The sequence below is a fragment of the Pleurodeles waltl genome, chromosome 10 (assembly GCF_031143425.1).
Source record: "Pleurodeles waltl isolate 20211129_DDA chromosome 10, aPleWal1.hap1.20221129, whole genome shotgun sequence".
In the NCBI taxonomy this organism is placed as follows: Eukaryota; Metazoa; Chordata; class Amphibia; order Caudata; family Salamandridae; genus Pleurodeles; species Pleurodeles waltl.
Genome location: NC_090449.1, coordinates 309488001 through 309505037, shown reverse-complemented (window position 1 = coordinate 309505037; position 17037 = coordinate 309488001). Strand labels below are relative to the sequence as shown.

At 46.0% G+C, this 17037-nt stretch overlaps 1 protein-coding gene across 6 annotated transcripts in view; it reads left to right on the top strand.

The window, feature by feature from the left end:
• Positions 1–17037, top strand: part of MGRN1 (mahogunin ring finger 1) — a 321313-nt gene that overhangs the window by 82651 nt on the left and 221625 nt on the right. For all 6 annotated transcript variants that reach the window (XR_011199103.1, XM_069210484.1, XM_069210481.1 and 3 more), the window contains exons 8-9: positions 10743–10786; positions 12718–12765. Coding sequence is in view for 5 of the 6 variants with exons in the window: in XM_069210484.1 (XP_069066585.1) it covers positions 10743–10786; positions 12718–12765 (92 nt within the window). In the remaining variant the exon portion in view is untranslated. The remainder of the gene's footprint in view (positions 1–10742; positions 10787–12717; positions 12766–17037) is intronic.

Genomic DNA, 17037 nt, shown 5'->3' with positions numbered 1-17037 from the left:
AGTTTGCTGCATGCATCACAAGAATCTAGACCACATACCCATGAGATCTAGCCCACATAACCTGAGACTTATTTTAGTTTACTAACAACATTGCTATCTGGGCAAGAGTGTTTCTCAGTTTGTGTAAACACTCAGCTTTAATAAATATATTACTAAACCATGATGTGTTAACATATTGTCATCTACACACAGTAACTTTCCAAGAAATGTCCAAAAACCTCTCCACTAACCTGCAGCTTTACTGATAAAACTATATAGTGTATTAACAATCTGTGAAACTTGGGTTTCAGAAAACATCCTTTGCACAGCAACATGTAAAGTATTCTGATTTGTTTTCATCCTATTAAAATATTTTTTCATCACACAAATATAAAAAAAGGACTTTCATAACTACTGAAATATATTTTGAAATGTTTGCACAGTTGACTTGGTCATTTAAATGTTGTTGGTTAGGAAAAACCTGACACCCTATATCCTTTTATTTTACATTCTAAGCAGCAGGTCACACAGTTCACCTTACAAAATCCTGGAACTCTGCAGTCAGAAGGAAAATTAATTGTAAGAAAAACTGACTTTTGACCTCTGTCTGTGAACACAGAGCAAATGTGACATAAGAACAAGATTTAAAGGCATCTTTTATTGCACCTCCACTTTTCAAATGAACAGAACACCTGTTCAGTGTCAACTCGCCAGAAGGGACAAGTAAGTTTTAAAAATAGCTCCACCTGTTCAAATAAGACTCGCCAGTGTGAGTGGTCGAGTGGATTTTTCGAGCCCTGAATTGGTGAATCGAAGAGGGATGGTAAGAATTCAAGATTAGAGCACTAGAATTGGGTAGAAAATGTGGTTTTAAATGCAGTCTATTAATTGAAGACAGTTCTTTGAGCCATGTTACTGTTGCATGAGAGTCGTTAAGCAGGCATATGCCGTTTGTCACGCACGTTTGCACATGATGAGATATTTGGACAAGGTAAGAGATTTGAGGTCTTTGAGCCTGTGTAATGGATCATAGGAAATATTTTAGAGATATTGTGAGGGAGTTAAGACTTGGCATTCCTGTATCAAACGCTGGAAAGGTGTTTTTGTGAAAGTATGATTTTTTTAGTATGTTGAGTAACGTTTGATTATGTGGGAAGGGGTATTAAACAGAGGTATGAAGAAACTCATTTAAGCCCTTCTTTTGGTACTTAGAAGCTGTTGTAAACATTTTTATGGAAACCCAAAGCATATCAAATTTACAGGAAATAGGAATGGTATTTAAAATCAGCATTAGTGTTTATCTGCACTTTCTTTGTCAGTGGACTTGTACAACTCTCTTAGTTTGTGTTACCATAGCAATAAGTTATATTCGTTTGAAATGTCATCGCTAGAAAAATATGTCTGGATTTTGAACTATTACAGTTGTGCCAGGGAAATGAAATACATTGAAGTTGTATAAAATAAATCTTTGATCAGCTGTAGTTTGCATTTGGAAAATCATTGAATAGATGCTTTAAAAGGTATGCATCCAAGTTCCAGTAGGTGGGACGAGAGGCATCCTTTACAGTTTGAAATGACATGTTCTTGGTGTCACCGGTAATGGGGTTTGGAATGGCATTAGATTTATTTTAAATATGCACCTATATGAGCACTCAGTTGATGCTGAGGTGGTCATAAGGCTGTTAAAGTGTTCAGGTTCAGCAATGTGTACAAAGCTCTCTGCTGTTGGGGGGGTCGGGGGGGGGGGTCAGCCTCTTGCTCTATATACCATCTTTTACGACTCCGTTCAACAAGTTGTGCCTGTTACTCATATGTCCACCTGACCACTGATATCTACTATTTGCCACTTCTGTATGCATAGACCGCTGTTTGTCATGACTTTCGCTCTCCTGGCTTTCGCTACTCACAGCTGAGTTTCGGCATCCCATTCCTATCCCCTTGACAACTATTTATACCCCAACCTAGGCCTCCTTCCGCCCCTTTTTACATCTTGATACCTCAGTGGTGTTACATGCCCCATATGGCAGTTATTCTTTCAGTATGGGTGTGCCATAAACTTATTTCCCAACTTGCTGGTCACTCTTTCCTAATCATCTGTTCATGTACTTTGCCACTGATCACACACTCTCTATTGGTTTAGGTTTTGCTACCCACAGTACCAAATTAATTAGTCATAATGAATTGAGCCTCAAGTATTCGGTCGCAGTAAGTTGGTACTTTAGGTAGGTGGGCCATTGGTTATCCAATCTGGCAGGGCCCCACTGTATTTCTTGGTCTTTGAAATAAGACATTTTGGGTGGAGTAGGCAGGCCTCAGAGTTGATCCCCAGTGGAGCATGAGGCTTGGGTTGAAATAGGCAAGTTGCTTGTAGTGACACAGGAGTAACAGCTGAATGGCCGGTGCCCTTTACCAGTACTAACTTGTAGGAAGTTGGCTCTGTATGTGCTATTTCAAAGTAAGGAATAGCATGCACAGAGTCCAAGGGTTCCCCTTAGAGGTAAGATAGTGGTAAAAATAGATAATACTAATGCTCTATTTTGTGGTAGTGTGGTCGAGCAGTAGGCTTATCCAAGGAGTAGTGTTAAGCATTTGTTGTACATACACATAGACAATAAATGAGGTACACACACTCAGAGACAAATCCAGCCAATAGGTTTTTGTATAGAAAAATATCTTTTCTTAGTTTATTTTAAGAACCACAGGTTCAAATTCTACATGTAATATCTCATTCGAAAGGTATTGCAGGTAAGTACTTTAGGAACTTCAAATCATCAAAATTGCATGTATACTTTTCAAGTTATTCACAAATAGCTGTTTTAAAAGTGGACACTTAGTGCAATTTTCACAGTTCCTAGGGGAGGTAAGTTTTGGTTAGTTTTACCAGGTAAGTAAGACACTTACAGGGTTCAGTTCTTGGTCCAAGGTAGCCCACCGTTGGGGGTTCAGAGCAACCCCAAAGTCACCACACCAGCAGCTCAGGGCCGGTCAGGTGCAGAGTCCAAAGTGGTGCCCAAACCGCATAGGCTAGAATGGAGAGAAGGGGGTGCCCCGGTTCCGGTCTGCTTGCAGGTAAGTACCCGCGTCTTCGGAGGGCAGACCAGGGGGGTTTTGTAGGGCACCGGGGGGGACACAAGCCCACACAGAAATTTCACCCTCAGCAGCGCGGGGGCGGCCGGGTGCAGTGTAGAAACAAGCGTCGGGTTTGTATTGGAAGTCAATGGGAGATCTCGGGATCTCTTCAGCGCTGCAGGCAGGCAAGGGGGGGGTTCCTCGGGGAAACCTCCACTTGGGCAAGGGAGAGGGACTCCTGGGGGTCACTTCTCCAGTGAAAGTCCGGTCCTTCAGGTCCTGGGGGCTGCGGGTGCAGGGTCTCTCCCAGGCGTCGGGACTTTGGATTCAAAGAGTCGCGGTCAGGGGAAGCCTCGGGATTCCCTCTGCAGGCGGCGCTGTGGGGGCTCAGGGGGGACAGGTTTTGGTACTCACAGTATCAGAGTAGTCCTGGGGTCCCTCCTGAGGTGTCGGGTCTCCACCAGCCGAGTCGGGGTCGCCGGGTGCAGTGTTGCAAGTCTCACGCTTCTTGCGGGGAGCTTGCAGGGTTCTTTAAAGCTGCTGGAAACAAAGTTGCAGCCTTTCTTGGAGCAGGTCCGCTGTCCTCGGGAGTTTCTTGTCTTTTCGAAGCAGGGGCAGTCCTCAGAGGATGTCGAGGTCGCTGGTCCCTTCGGAAGGCGTCGCTGGAGCAGGATCTTTGGAAGGCAGGAGACAGGCCGGTGAGTTTCTGGAGCCAAGGCAGTTGTCGTCTTCTGGTCTTCCGCTGCAGGGGTTTTCAGCTGGGCAGTCCTTCTTCTTGTAGTTGCAGGAATCTAATTTTCTAGGGTTCAGGGTAGCCCTTAAATACTAAATTTAAGGGCGTGTTTAGGTCTGGGGGGTTAGTAGCCAATGGCTACCAGCCCTGAGGGTGGGTACACCCTCTTTGTGCCTCCTCCCAAGGGGAGGGGGTCACAATCCTAACCCTATTGGGGGAATCCTCCATCTGCAAGATGGAGGATTTCTAAAAGTTAGAGTCACTTCAGCTCAGGACACCTTAGGGGCTGTCCTGACTGGCCAGTGACTCCTCCTTGTTTTTCTCATTATCTTCTCCGGCCTTGCCGCCAAAAGTGGGGCCTGGCCGGAGGGGGCGGGCAACTCCACTAGCTGGAGTGTCCTGCTGGGTTGGCACAAAGGAGGTGAGCCTTTGAGGCTCACCGCCAGGTGTGACAATTCCTGCCTGGGGGAGGTGTTAGCATCTCCACCCAGTGCAGGCTTTGTTACTGGCCTCAGAGTGACAAAGGCACTCCCCCCATGGGGCCAGCAACATGTCTCGGTTTGTGGCAGGCTGCTAAAACTAGTCAGCCTACACAGATAGTCGGTTAAGTTTCAGGGGGCACCTCTAAGGTGCCCTCTGGGGTGTATTTTACAATAAAATGTACACTGGCATCAGTGTGCATTTATTGTGCTGAGAAGTTTGATACCAAACTTCCCAGTTTTCAGTGTAGCCATTATGGTGCTGTGGAGTTCGGGTTTGACAAACTCCCAGACCATATACTCTTATGGCTACCCTGCACTTACAATGTCTAAGGTTTTGTTTAGACACTGTAGGGGTACCATGCTCATGCACTGGTACCCTCACCTATGGTATAGTGCACCCTGCCTTAGGGCTGTAAGGCCTGCTAGAGGGGTGTCTTACCTATACTGCATAGGCAGTGAGAGGCTGGCATGGCACCCTGAGGGGAGTGCCATGTCGACTTACTCGTTTTGTCCTCACTAGCACACACAAGCTGGCAAGCAGTGTGTCTGTGCTGGGTGAGAGGTCTCCAGGGTGGCATAAGACATGCTGCAGCCCTTAGAGACCTTCCTTGGCATCAGGGCCCTTGGTACTAGAAGTACCAGTTACAAGGGACTTATCTGAATGCCAGGGTGTGCCAATTGTGGATACAATGGTACATTTTAGGTGAAGGAACACTGGTGCTGGGGCCTGGTTAGCAGGGTCCCAGCACTCTTCTCAGTCAAGTCAGCATCAGTATCAGGCAAAAAGTGGGGGGTAACTGCAACAGGGAGCCATTTCTTTACACAAGCCCCCCCCCAGCCCACAGGCCAGGAGACTCAGCCCAAGCTGGAAGAGTCTTCCTAGTCTGTCAGGCGAGGAAGAGTAGGAGAAATAGGCTGGTTAGTTGCAGGGCCTACTCTGCCTTACATCCTTCTGTTCAGGTCATTCCCTTTGGGGAACTGACCTACTTCCACAGTGATAGGACCTAGTCTGAATTGCCTCTTGTCTGCCTCTTCAATGTCTCCACCCATTCTTTCTATCTTGGTCTTAGAGGTATCCACCTCTGCTAACCTTATCTTGGCCAGGGTTACCCCTAGCTTACCCAGAGAGGTTACCCAGAGCTGGAGTAACCCCACCATGACCAATAGGGTCAGGGGGCCTAACTTGCTATTTGGCATGGGGTCAGACCACCATGCTAAGGATAGTGCAGCCATAAAGGCTAACACCCAGCAGAGGCCACTGACAGCTGTCAGTGCCCAGAACCACACCTTTAGCTCTTCACCTAAAAGGGAAGGGGCTAAGTTACAGGCTTCTTTGGGTTCAGGTTGCCTGTCTGCTGTATTGGAGTGGGGGGTTACCACATCTTGTAGTAAACACCCTTCTTCCACTCTTTCTTCTGTTAGCTGAGGAGCCACCCACTCAGGTTTAACAGTTGCCTGACTAGCCAGGACTTCTTGTGGGTCAGGTTGGACTTTATCAGGGCCATTTTTGGAGTTCTCCCCTACTGGAGCAGAATCTCCTTGGCTTGCTGTAACCTTGGCTAAAGGTTGTCCACCCTTCCTACTCTGTTTTCTTTTCTTCTTCTTCTGGGGCCTGCTTGCATTTACTGCAGAGGCAGGACTTCCAGAATCCTTGGGAGAGGACTGGCACTGGACCAGTTTCTCTCTTGGGTTCTGACTAACCTCTGGGTAGTCATTTCCAAGGAGACAATCAAGGGGGAGGTCCGTACTGACTACTACCCTTCTCCAGCTAAGAGTGCCACCCACTTCTATGGGCACTAAAGCCACAGGCCTCTTAGTGACCCTGTCTAGGCTAACTCTTACCCTGGCAGTCTCACCTGGGATGTACTGGTTTGAGAGCACCAGCCTGTCATGCACAATAGTGTGACTGGCACAAGTGTCTCTCAGGGCAGTGGTTGGGATTCCATTCACCAGTAGGTGGTGGAAGTGTCTACTTCCCTCTGGAATCTCCAACTCACCTGTTGGGCCCTGTTTCCAGTTGAAGGCTAGGAAGACCTCCTCATCTGAGGAGTCATCTCCCATGGCTACACTGGTTACCCCTGGAATTTTGTTCTGGGGTTTGTTTTTGGGACAAGAAGTGTCCTTGGTGTGGTGCCCAGACTGTTTACAGTTGTGGCACCATGCCTTAGTGGCATCCCAGTTCTTACCCTGGTACCCACCTTTGTTTTGGGTTGTGTCTTGGGGCCCACCCACCTGTTCTGGTTTTTGGGGGCCTACAGAGGACTCTTTTTCTTTGTTTCTAGTGTCACCCACTTTCTCCTGGGGAGTTTTTGTAACCCCTTTCTTTTGGTCACCCCCAGTGGAAGTTTTGGTTACCCTAGTCTTGACCCAGTGGTCTGCCTTCTTTCCCAATTCTTGGGGAGAAATTGGACCTAGGTCTACCAGATACTGATGCAACTTTTCATTGAAGCAGTTACTTAAAATGTGTTCTTTCATAAACAAATTATAAAGCCCAACATAGTCACACACTTCATTTCCAGTTAACCAACCATCCAGTGTTTTTACTGAGTAGTCTACAAAATCAACCCAGGTCTGGCTCGAGGATTTTTGAGCCCCCCTGAATCTAATTCTATACTCCTCAGTGGAGAATCCAAAGCCCTCAATCAGGGTACCCTTCATGAGGTCATAAGATTCTGCATCTTTTCCAGAGAGTGTGAGGAGTCTATCCCTACACTTTCCAGTGAACATTTCCCAAAGGAGAGCACCCCAGTGAGATCTGTTCACTTTTCTGGTTACACAAGCCCTCTCAAAAGCTGTGAACCATTTGGTGATGTCATCACCATCTTCATATTTTGTTACAATCCCTTTGGGGATTTTTAGGATGTCAGGAGAATCTCTGACCCTATTTAAGTTGCTGCCACCATTGATGGGACCTAGGCCCATCTCTTTTCTTTCCCTTTCTATGGCTAGGAGCTGCTTTTCCATAGCCAATCTTTTGGCCATCCTGGCTAACTGGATGTCCTCTTCACTGGGGCTATCCTCAGTGATTTCAGAGGTGTTGGTCTCTCCTGTGAGGGAACCAGCATCTCTGACTATTATTTTAGGAGTCAGGGTTTGAGAGACCCTGTTCTCCCTAGATAGGACTGGTAGGGGGGAATTTTCCTCCAAGTCACTATCCTCTTCCTCTGAGTTGCCACCCTCAGAGGGGTTGGCCTTTTCAAACTCTGCCAAAAGCTCCTGGAGCTGTATTTTGGTAGGTTTGGGGCCCATTGTTATTTTCTTTATTTTACAGAGTGACCTTAGCTCCCTCATCTTAAGATGGAGGTAAGGTGTGGTGTCGAGTTCCACCACAGTCACATCTGTGCTAGACATTTTGCTTCTAAAAGTTGGAATACTTTTTAAGAATCTACAACTAGTTCTAGGTTCTAATTCAAACTTTTACAAACTTTTAAACTCTAAAAGAAATGCTAAACAGGATCTAACACAAGGCCCTAGCAGGTCTTTTAAGAATTTAGAAAACTTTTCAAATTGCAAAAATCAATTTCTAATGACAATTTTGGAATTTGTCGTGTGATCAGGTATTGGCTGAGTAGTCCAGCAAATGCAAAGTCTTGTACCCCACCGCTGATCCACCAATGTAGGAAGTTGGCTCTGTATGTGCTATTTCAAAGTAAGGAATAGCATGCACAGAGTCCAAGGGTTCCCCTTAGAGGTAAGATAGTGGTAAAAATAGATAATACTAATGCTCTATTTTGTGGTAGTGTGGTCGAGCAGTAGGCTTATCCAAGGAGTAGTGTTAAGCATTTGTTGTACATACACATAGACAATAAATGAGGTACACACACTCAGAGACAAATCCAGCCAATAGGTTTTTGTATAGAAAAATATCTTTTCTTAGTTTATTTTAAGAACCACAGGTTCAAATTCTACATGTAATATCTCATTCGAAAGGTATTGCAGGTAAGTACTTTAGGAACTTCAAATCATCAAAATTGCATGTGTACCTTTCAAGTTATTCACAAATAGCTGTTTTAAAAGTGGACACTTAGTGCAATTTTCACAGTTCCTAGGGGAGGTAAGTTTTGGTTAGTTTTACCAGGTAAGTAAGACACTTACAGGGTTCAGTTCTTGGTCCAAGGTAGCCCACCGTTGGGGGTTCAGAGCAACCCCAAAGTCACCACACCAGCAGCTCAGGGCCGGTCAGGTGCAGAGTCCAAAGTGGTGCCCAAACCGCATAGGCTAGAATGGAGAGAAGGGGGTGCCCCGGTTCCGGTCTGCTTGCAGGTAAGTACCCGCGTCTTCGGAGGGCAGACCAGGGGGGTTTTGTAGGGCACCGGGGGGGACACAAGCCCACACAGAAATTTCACCCTCAGCAGCGCGGGGGCGGCCGGGTGCAGTGTAGAAACAAGCGTCGGGTTTGTATTGGAAGTCAATGGGAGATCTCGGGATCTCTTCAGCGCTGCAGGCAGGCAAGGGGGGGGTTCCTCGGGGAAACCTCCACTTGGGCAAGGGAGAGGGACTCCTGGGGGTCACTTCTCCAGTGAAAGTCCGGTCCTTCAGGTCCTGGGGGCTGCGGGTGCAGGGTCTCTCCCAGGCGTCGGGACTTTGGATTCAAAGAGTCGCGGTCAGGGGAAGCCTCGGGATTCCCTCTGCAGGCGGCGCTGTGGGGGCTCAGGGGGGACAGGTTTTGGTACTCACAGTATCAGAGTAGTCCTGGGGTCCCTCCTGAGGTGTCGGGTCTCCACCAGCCGAGTCGGGGTCGCCGGGTGCAGTGTTGCAAGTCTCACGCTTCTTGCGGGGAGCTTGCAGGGTTCTTTAAAGCTGCTGGAAACAAAGTTGCAGCCTTTCTTGGAGCAGGTCCGCTGTCCTCGGGAGTTTCTTGTCTTTTCGAAGCAGGGGCAGTCCTCAGAGGATGTCGAGGTCGCTGGTCCCTTCGGAAGGCGTCGCTGGAGCAGGATCTTTGGAAGGCAGGAGACAGGCCGGTGAGTTTCTGGAGCCAAGGCAGTTGTCGTCTTCTGGTCTTCCGCTGCAGGGGTTTTCAGCTGGGCAGTCCTTCTTCTTGTAGTTGCAGGAATCTAATTTTCTAGGGTTCAGGGTAGCCCTTAAATACTAAATTTAAGGGCGTGTTTAGGTCTGGGGGGTTAGTAGCCAATGGCTACCAGCCCTGAGGGTGGGTACACCCTCTTTGTGCCTCCTCCCAAGGGGAGGGGGTCACAATCCTAACCCTATTGGGGGAATCCTCCATCTGCAAGATGGAGGATTTCTAAAAGTTAGAGTCACTTCAGCTCAGGACACCTTAGGGGCTGTCCTGACTGGCCAGTGACTCCTCCTTGTTTTTCTCATTATCTTCTCCGGCCTTGCCGCCAAAAGTGGGGCCTGGCCGGAGGGGGCGGGCAACTCCACTAGCTGGAGTGTCCTGCTGGGTTGGCACAAAGGAGGTGAGCCTTTGAGGCTCACCGCCAGGTGTGACAATTCCTGCCTGGGGGAGGTGTTAGCATCTCCACCCAGTGCAGGCTTTGTTACTGGCCTCAGAGTGACAAAGGCACTCCCCCCATGGGGCCAGCAACATGTCTCGGTTTGTGGCAGGCTGCTAAAACTAGTCAGCCTACACAGATAGTCGGTTAAGTTTCAGGGGGCACCTCTAAGGTGCCCTCTGGGGTGTATTTTACAATAAAATGTACACTGGCATCAGTGTGCATTTATTGTGCTGAGAAGTTTGATACCAAACTTCCCAGTTTTCAGTGTAGCCATTATGGTGCTGTGGAGTTCGGGTTTGACAAACTCCCAGACCATATACTCTTATGGCTACCCTGCACTTACAATGTCTAAGGTTTTGTTTAGACACTGTAGGGGTACCATGCTCATGCACTGGTACCCTCACCTATGGTATAGTGCACCCTGCCTTAGGGCTGTAAGGCCTGCTAGAGGGGTGTCTTACCTATACTGCATAGGCAGTGAGAGGCTGGCATGGCACCCTGAGGGGAGTGCCATGTCGACTTACTCGTTTTGTCCTCACTAGCACACACAAGCTGGCAAGCAGTGTGTCTGTGCTGGGTGAGAGGTCTCCAGGGTGGCATAAGACATGCTGCAGCCCTTAGAGACCTTCCTTGGCATCAGGGCCCTTGGTACTAGAAGTACCAGTTACAAGGGACTTATCTGAATGCCAGGGTGTGCCAATTGTGGATACAATGGTACATTTTAGGTGAAGGAACACTGGTGCTGGGGCCTGGTTAGCAGGGTCCCAGCACTCTTCTCAGTCAAGTCAGCATCAGTATCAGGCAAAAAGTGGGGGGTAACTGCAACAGGGAGCCATTTCTTTACATAACTTTTGTGTCTCTGTTGGAGTAGTCTATGAATATTGCATCCTACCCGAGAAATAAACAGTTTTTCCTGCGTGGGTGTCTCACATTTCAGGCTTATGTGGGTGGTAAGCCACTTGTCCACAGATGATTCAAATCCGAACTGAATTCACTTATACTATGTCTCCTCTTCTCTTCCAGAAGTCACAGGGCATGCTCATGTGTTGCTGGCAGCTTTTGAGAAGGTATGTAATGCTCCTGAACCTTAATTGGCACATATGAGTGCTCATCAGAACCCCGAAAGTAATCCATACATTCAAATCACCAATTCTTAACAGGCATGTGCTCTTCTGCCAACCCATTTCCATGTGGACTTCTTGGAAGTGCCTTGAATGTTTTGTCAACCCATCTCAGCTTTTGTGCTTGGCATCTCTGCCCTTAATGAATTCCCTGCAAGGCTCTTACCCCTACGAATCTCAGTGGTAGAGACAGGGTTTCTTGCCACCTAAACCTTTGCCACCACAGTAGCCAATTCTCCACCCATCAGTGCTCACCTACTGAGATGTATTTTGTCACCCATCTGCCCCGTACACATCCCTATCTTATCCCTTCCTTCACAATGTGTCCGACAACCGCACTTGTGTTTGTAGTATAGACACTACCTGCTTGCATCACACTTTTGTTCACATCGCATTTACTACCTCACCATTTACGACCTCACCATAGTCACTTAATTCCTGCCTCACATGGCTCCAGACCACCTCCCAACCCTATCTAGCCTGTTCCTATGCATCTGATCGCTATACTCCACTTCTCATCTCAGTCACTTCCCACATTTCACCACCTTCATGACCCCCACCACTATATGACTCAGCTGCCATACATACCCTGACCCATTCACCTGCTTGCAACCAAGATTGAATATATCTGTCCTCAAATCTCTGGAAAAACTGAAGTGAGAGAATGTGCCACAGACTTTCCAAGATACACTGTGCAATAGACAGCAACACTGCATTCTTATCCCTGATAGTGTTGCTTTAAGGAATTGAACTCTTCATGACACTTGCATCCTAAAAGGCCTATTTCCCATAGCTAAGACCCCTGTACATCTTTGCCACACACCAGACTCTGCCTTTTAAAATAACATCTTCTGTTACCCAGGCCTGTGTCCTGCAAAACCCATTTGCTGTATTTGTTACTTAGAAACACCTGATTAAACAAAGATATGTGTGTGTATTTGTAAATGTGTGTGTATATATGTGTGTGTAAAACATTTTTAAAATTTATTGTTTTACAGAACAACTCCCAATATTCCATCATGGGTTGTACATCAATATAGCACTGCTTGTGAAAGAAATCTCCAGTACAAGAAAGGCGACCAACCTGTACAAAGCAATTGTGAATTGTTTTTCTGGTGTCATTGGGGTGTCCAACTTGCTCAGTGGCAGAGGAGATAGCGGTGGTGACAATCCTGTAGTGGGGTCTAGCAATGTGTGCAAGGCTCTGCCAGGGGGGATGCCCTATCCTCCCACTCAAATGCTCTCCAGCTTCCCCACACTTTCTCATATTTTCTTGGTCAGCCCCTTGCTTCATATATCATCTTTTGTGCCTCCATACAACACGTCATTCTTGTTATCCACATGTCCGCCTAACCATATTTTTGACTTTCAAATATCTTGAGTCTCTTGCTACACTCAGAATTAGTGTCTCCCTGATATCTACTGTTAGCTACTTCTGCATCCATTGACCGCGGTTACTCATGACTGTTCCTCCCCAGGCTTTCACTATCCACAGCTGAGGTTTGGCACCCTAATCCTATCCCCTCCACAATCCCCAGCCTATGCCTTTTCCTTCCCCTTTTAGATCTTGATGCCTCTGTGGTGTCACATGCCCCACATGGCATTTAGACTTCTATAACGGTTGTGCCATAAACTTGTTCCTGATACTTGCCGGTTCCTTTTTCCTAATCCTCTGTCCATGTCTATTGTCACCGATCATATGCTCAGTGTTGGCTGAAGTTCTGTTGCCCACAATCTCTGTAGCCATCGCCATATCTGAGCCCCGTTCACACACATTTCCTGCAGGTGCACGGCATTGACCAGCAGTTGTGTTGTCACACTCTTACTTGTAAGTGAACAACTGCTTACCTCTATTTTTATTTTATTTTATTTCACAGCATGTTGATGGTAGCTTCTCTGTCAAGCCACTCAAACAAAAACAAATTGTAAGTAACTGTTTGCATAATCACTTCGAACATATTTTATATTGACAGAGCTTTGAACTTGATGTTCAGTGTGCAGTAATAAGTTCTAGATGTTAACTAGTGACTGCATTTCAGATGACTTGCTGTTGACTCATGCTAAGGTTACACTGATTGCATGCAATGTATATTAGTAAATGCATTTTCTTACTCCTGCTTATGTACTAGACACTTACTGCTACAATAACCTAAAATCCTGTGTGTTTGTCTTCAAGGCCTACTGGTGGCAAGGGCTTGGGACCCTGTTGTCGGGATCTGAAATCGAAACACTGTCTCACAGTACTTTCCTGCTATTGAGCATGGGCCAAGGAGTCCTGAAGTAATGAGCCAAGTTTAGAAACTATTGTAGTTTTTTTTTCACTTAATGTTCCAAACTTCTGCCACTCATATTTTGTAAATGAGACCCAAAGCTTAGGTGTGAGAATCTATTTCTGGTGATGTGTAATCGAGGGTAAAAAGTGGGGAAGGAATCCCGCACATCTGCCTTGACTTCCGTGTGACTACTAGAATATATGTGTTGAATACTCTGGTGAGTTAGTTTCCATCCCCGGTACATGCAACAATGTAATACAAAGTGGACCTGTATGTAAAAGGGGCTGATGTGAGTGAATAAGAGCAGGTGTCAGCATAAGAATAAGATATACAATTTATGTCTTGAAATGTCTTTCTAAAGTGTAAGGTCTTAACAGCTTTGCCAACAAGCATTGGCAAAGCCAACAGGTCCCACCTTTGGGACCGATTGACTTTGCCAAAGAGGTTTAGCCGTGCTGCTATAGTATGAAGCATGGCTAAAGACTTAAAGAAAAAAGTAGTGCTTGCAAAGCAAGCAGTGGAAGTATAGAAACCTGTCAATCAAAAGAAATGGTAAAGAGGTTATGCTCCATGGGAAGGACAAACACGATTGATCTGCTGAGACACAAATAAGAAGCAGGCAAATGAGTGATAGGAAAGGCAACCAGTAGTAAGCAGTGGGCTGGTCCAAATACCTGTATGTTTGTAAGCCCACAAAACGTGTGCAACAGCTAGCACATGCACTGTCTACTAAGTGAGACCTAGAAAACATTTAAAGAACAGGTGTGACAGTAAGAGGCCTCCTCCTATTAGCAATCACTTTTCTGCCTCTCTCACTCTTCACCTGTTGATTAAAATAACTGGAGACATATAGAATCAAACACTGCTTTTGGAGACGCTTCTATTTCAGGGGAGCTCTACTCTATGTGTAAGTCAAAAATCTTTTTACTCATGCCACTGTTTTGAGCTGATCAAATAGGTAATTTTATTTATAGCCCATGCCCCACATACAGGTGTTAAATCAAATGTAGTAAGCTGATTATTTCTATTATGCATGTAGACGGCCCTTGTTGACACATTTTTGGCAAATTGATTTTTATTCTGAGATCAAATACACTTAGAAACAGTGGGTCATTAACCCTTCTGGTCAGGGATGAATTTGTCTCAGCACAAGTTCACAGTACTTCACCTCTGGATACAATGTCGCAGCTTAGTCCTTAGTCACCTGGTGTCTAAGAATCTAACATAACGTCTATTTAAGGCTGTCTTATGACAGTTGAAATGTGTTGTGAACCGCCTGTAGAAAATTCACTTGCTCCATCACCAAAAGAATATTTTTTTAGATGTTGCCACTTGACGCCAACAAAGAATATCAACCCTCTCTGATGTGGTCTGCATGATTACCGTTTTGTTGTATGGAATCCTTCTTTGTCTGTGTGAGGAGGCTATAGTGGCTGTTTAGGTTATTTTCCCCAGGCCACCCCACTGTGTTGTTCCATAATGCGGTTATTTCTGTTTTGGTTTATGAGCCTTTTGAACAGTTGGCCAATAGTGACATTAAACTCTTGACTTATGAGTTTTTGTGTCACCCTGTCGTACAACGTAAGAGGGTCATAGTCTGTCTGGTTTTGAGGTGTTCAACATCGCCAGAAGCCTGTATCTTTCTTTGTAGCTTAATCAAAAATAGAGAAGCAAATCCCTGCAGAAAAGATTCTGCTAACTCAGTAGCAACTGTGTGATGCAAAAAGGTTTCTCTAAAAGGCAGTTGATTGAGGATGTTTGGTTTTGCTAGTAAAGTATGCTGTGCATGCATCTAAGATGGGATAACTCAATGAATTTTTGGAAGGATAATTCTAACAGCAGATTTCTAGGCTTAGGATATTTCCTGGGTGCCAGCTGGATCAGGAAAATTTTGTAGCAGTGCTCCTGCACACTGATAGGTGGCATTGTACAAATCCATTAATTCCTGGAAGTGATGGAGCGAAACTGCATGTAAGCACACTCCTGTGTACTAACATCTGTTCCTTTCCTTCCCCTCTTTGTGGCGCAGAGTCAGAACTCCCATCTTGACTTTGTTGGACTTTTGACGATGACTCCAAAACCATTCCTTCATGTGCTAAGGAACAAAGCCAATATCAAAAAAATAAACACATTAAAGCTGTGCCACACAAAACAGATGTAGGTAACTTACCTGCATGACGTGTCTTTGGAGCTTGGGCACTGGACATGACTTTTAAGTCCTGTGATAAAGGCGGCCCAATATTCCTGATGAAGATTCAAAAGCAGTAGGTGTAGTTGTATATTACTGAATACAAGGAGAAGTTGCAGTCCTAAATGGAGATTCTGTTCCAATCTGAGTCATGGGCCTGACCGTGCGGCGACTGCTCCACTTCCCACTTGAAGTATTCCAAGTGCGAGCATAAGAAAGTGAAGTGGGACTCGACCCCCATATTGGCACTCTGACAACAATAAGAAAAAGCACTCTCTTGAGGTCACTGGCCTGGAAACAAATTCCTCAGTTGGTCCTGGTGTACCCAGAGTTCCCTGGGCCATTGTTAACCACGCATCGCTGATTGGGGTCTTCAAAGAGGCCATGCTGCAGACTTTTAGTTTGGTTTTGGCTCCCTCTAGGGCACCTTCAGGTCACACTGAACCGCAGGAGCCTCAAGTTGAGCTACCACCTACTGAGGACCCATTAGCAGGCCCATTTTGAATCTGGTACAGGCTTTCACTCAAATTCTATGTCCATGCTGGTTCCTGTTTCCCTATGCCAGTAGATAATCTGATGCCGGCACCCATGTTGGTTCTCGTGCCGACCTTGGCCCAAGGTCAACCAGTGCTGTGTCACAAAAGTGCAACTAGTTGTCATGGCATAGATTGTAGGCCAGTACTTCTACTGTGTCACACTTATCAGCAGAGGCTCCATCATCTTTCTTTTAGTTCCATCTGTGATAATGTGCCAGAGCAAGCTGCACTGCAGGATACCGAGGATGATGGTGAGAAATATGGCTTTCTCCTCCCTTATTATACTGATGAGGCATTATACCTTTATTTACAGAACACCAGTGCCTTGTTACCTCCCCAGGCACAGAGTTTACCTTGCTGAATAGGCTACCAGTGGAAGAAAGTGTTTCATTTGCAGTGATGGTTCTGATGGTAGCTGAAGTACTGGAATTGCAGGTGCCCTACATTGATATTAAAATCAGTTTCGTTTGCAGAAATTTTGCAGCTGGGGCCAACAACATCTGAGCCCTTGCTCCCGTTGTATGTATCCTCCAATTGAAAGTCACTGATACTTTGATGTTTACTTGTTTGAAACCATGTTCAGAGTTGCCTGGCAGCTGGCAGGTCATCAAGCGACATAGGCTGGCATCTGATGACCAGATTTTCTCACCAACCACCGTACTCCAGAGAGTCTAATTGTATAGGCGCTGACTAGTAAGGTGAATGCTAGTTATCACGTAAATGTCCCGAGTAGCAAATGATAAAGAATTAATGCCTTAAGAATTAGTTTTTGCTTTCTTCTGTCTGCCTTGGTTTGCCATCTGGAAATACAGTCTGGCTCATAGGCCAATGTACACATGGCCTTTAGATAGAAGTTATCCTTGCTGCTGTGGATACCATGGACTGCTTTGGCAGGGTAGTATGTGCCGGTATCGTCCTTCATTGTCCTCCTTAGGTGAAGTCCACCACATTATCTGGTGGTGCACAACAATCTTTAGTGGATATTCCTTTTGATGGGTCTCACCTCTTTGAGGTGAAGACGGACTATGCTCTGGAATTCATGAAAGATAGCAGAGCTGCAGTGCATTCTTTGGGGCTGTTGAACTCAACCCCTAAATTTAGTTGCTGATAACCTTTTACACCCACAATTAGCATATTGGTGCACCTATGTAAGTCCGTAGTATATGGTACTTGGGTGCCCAGGCTATTGGTACCCCATGG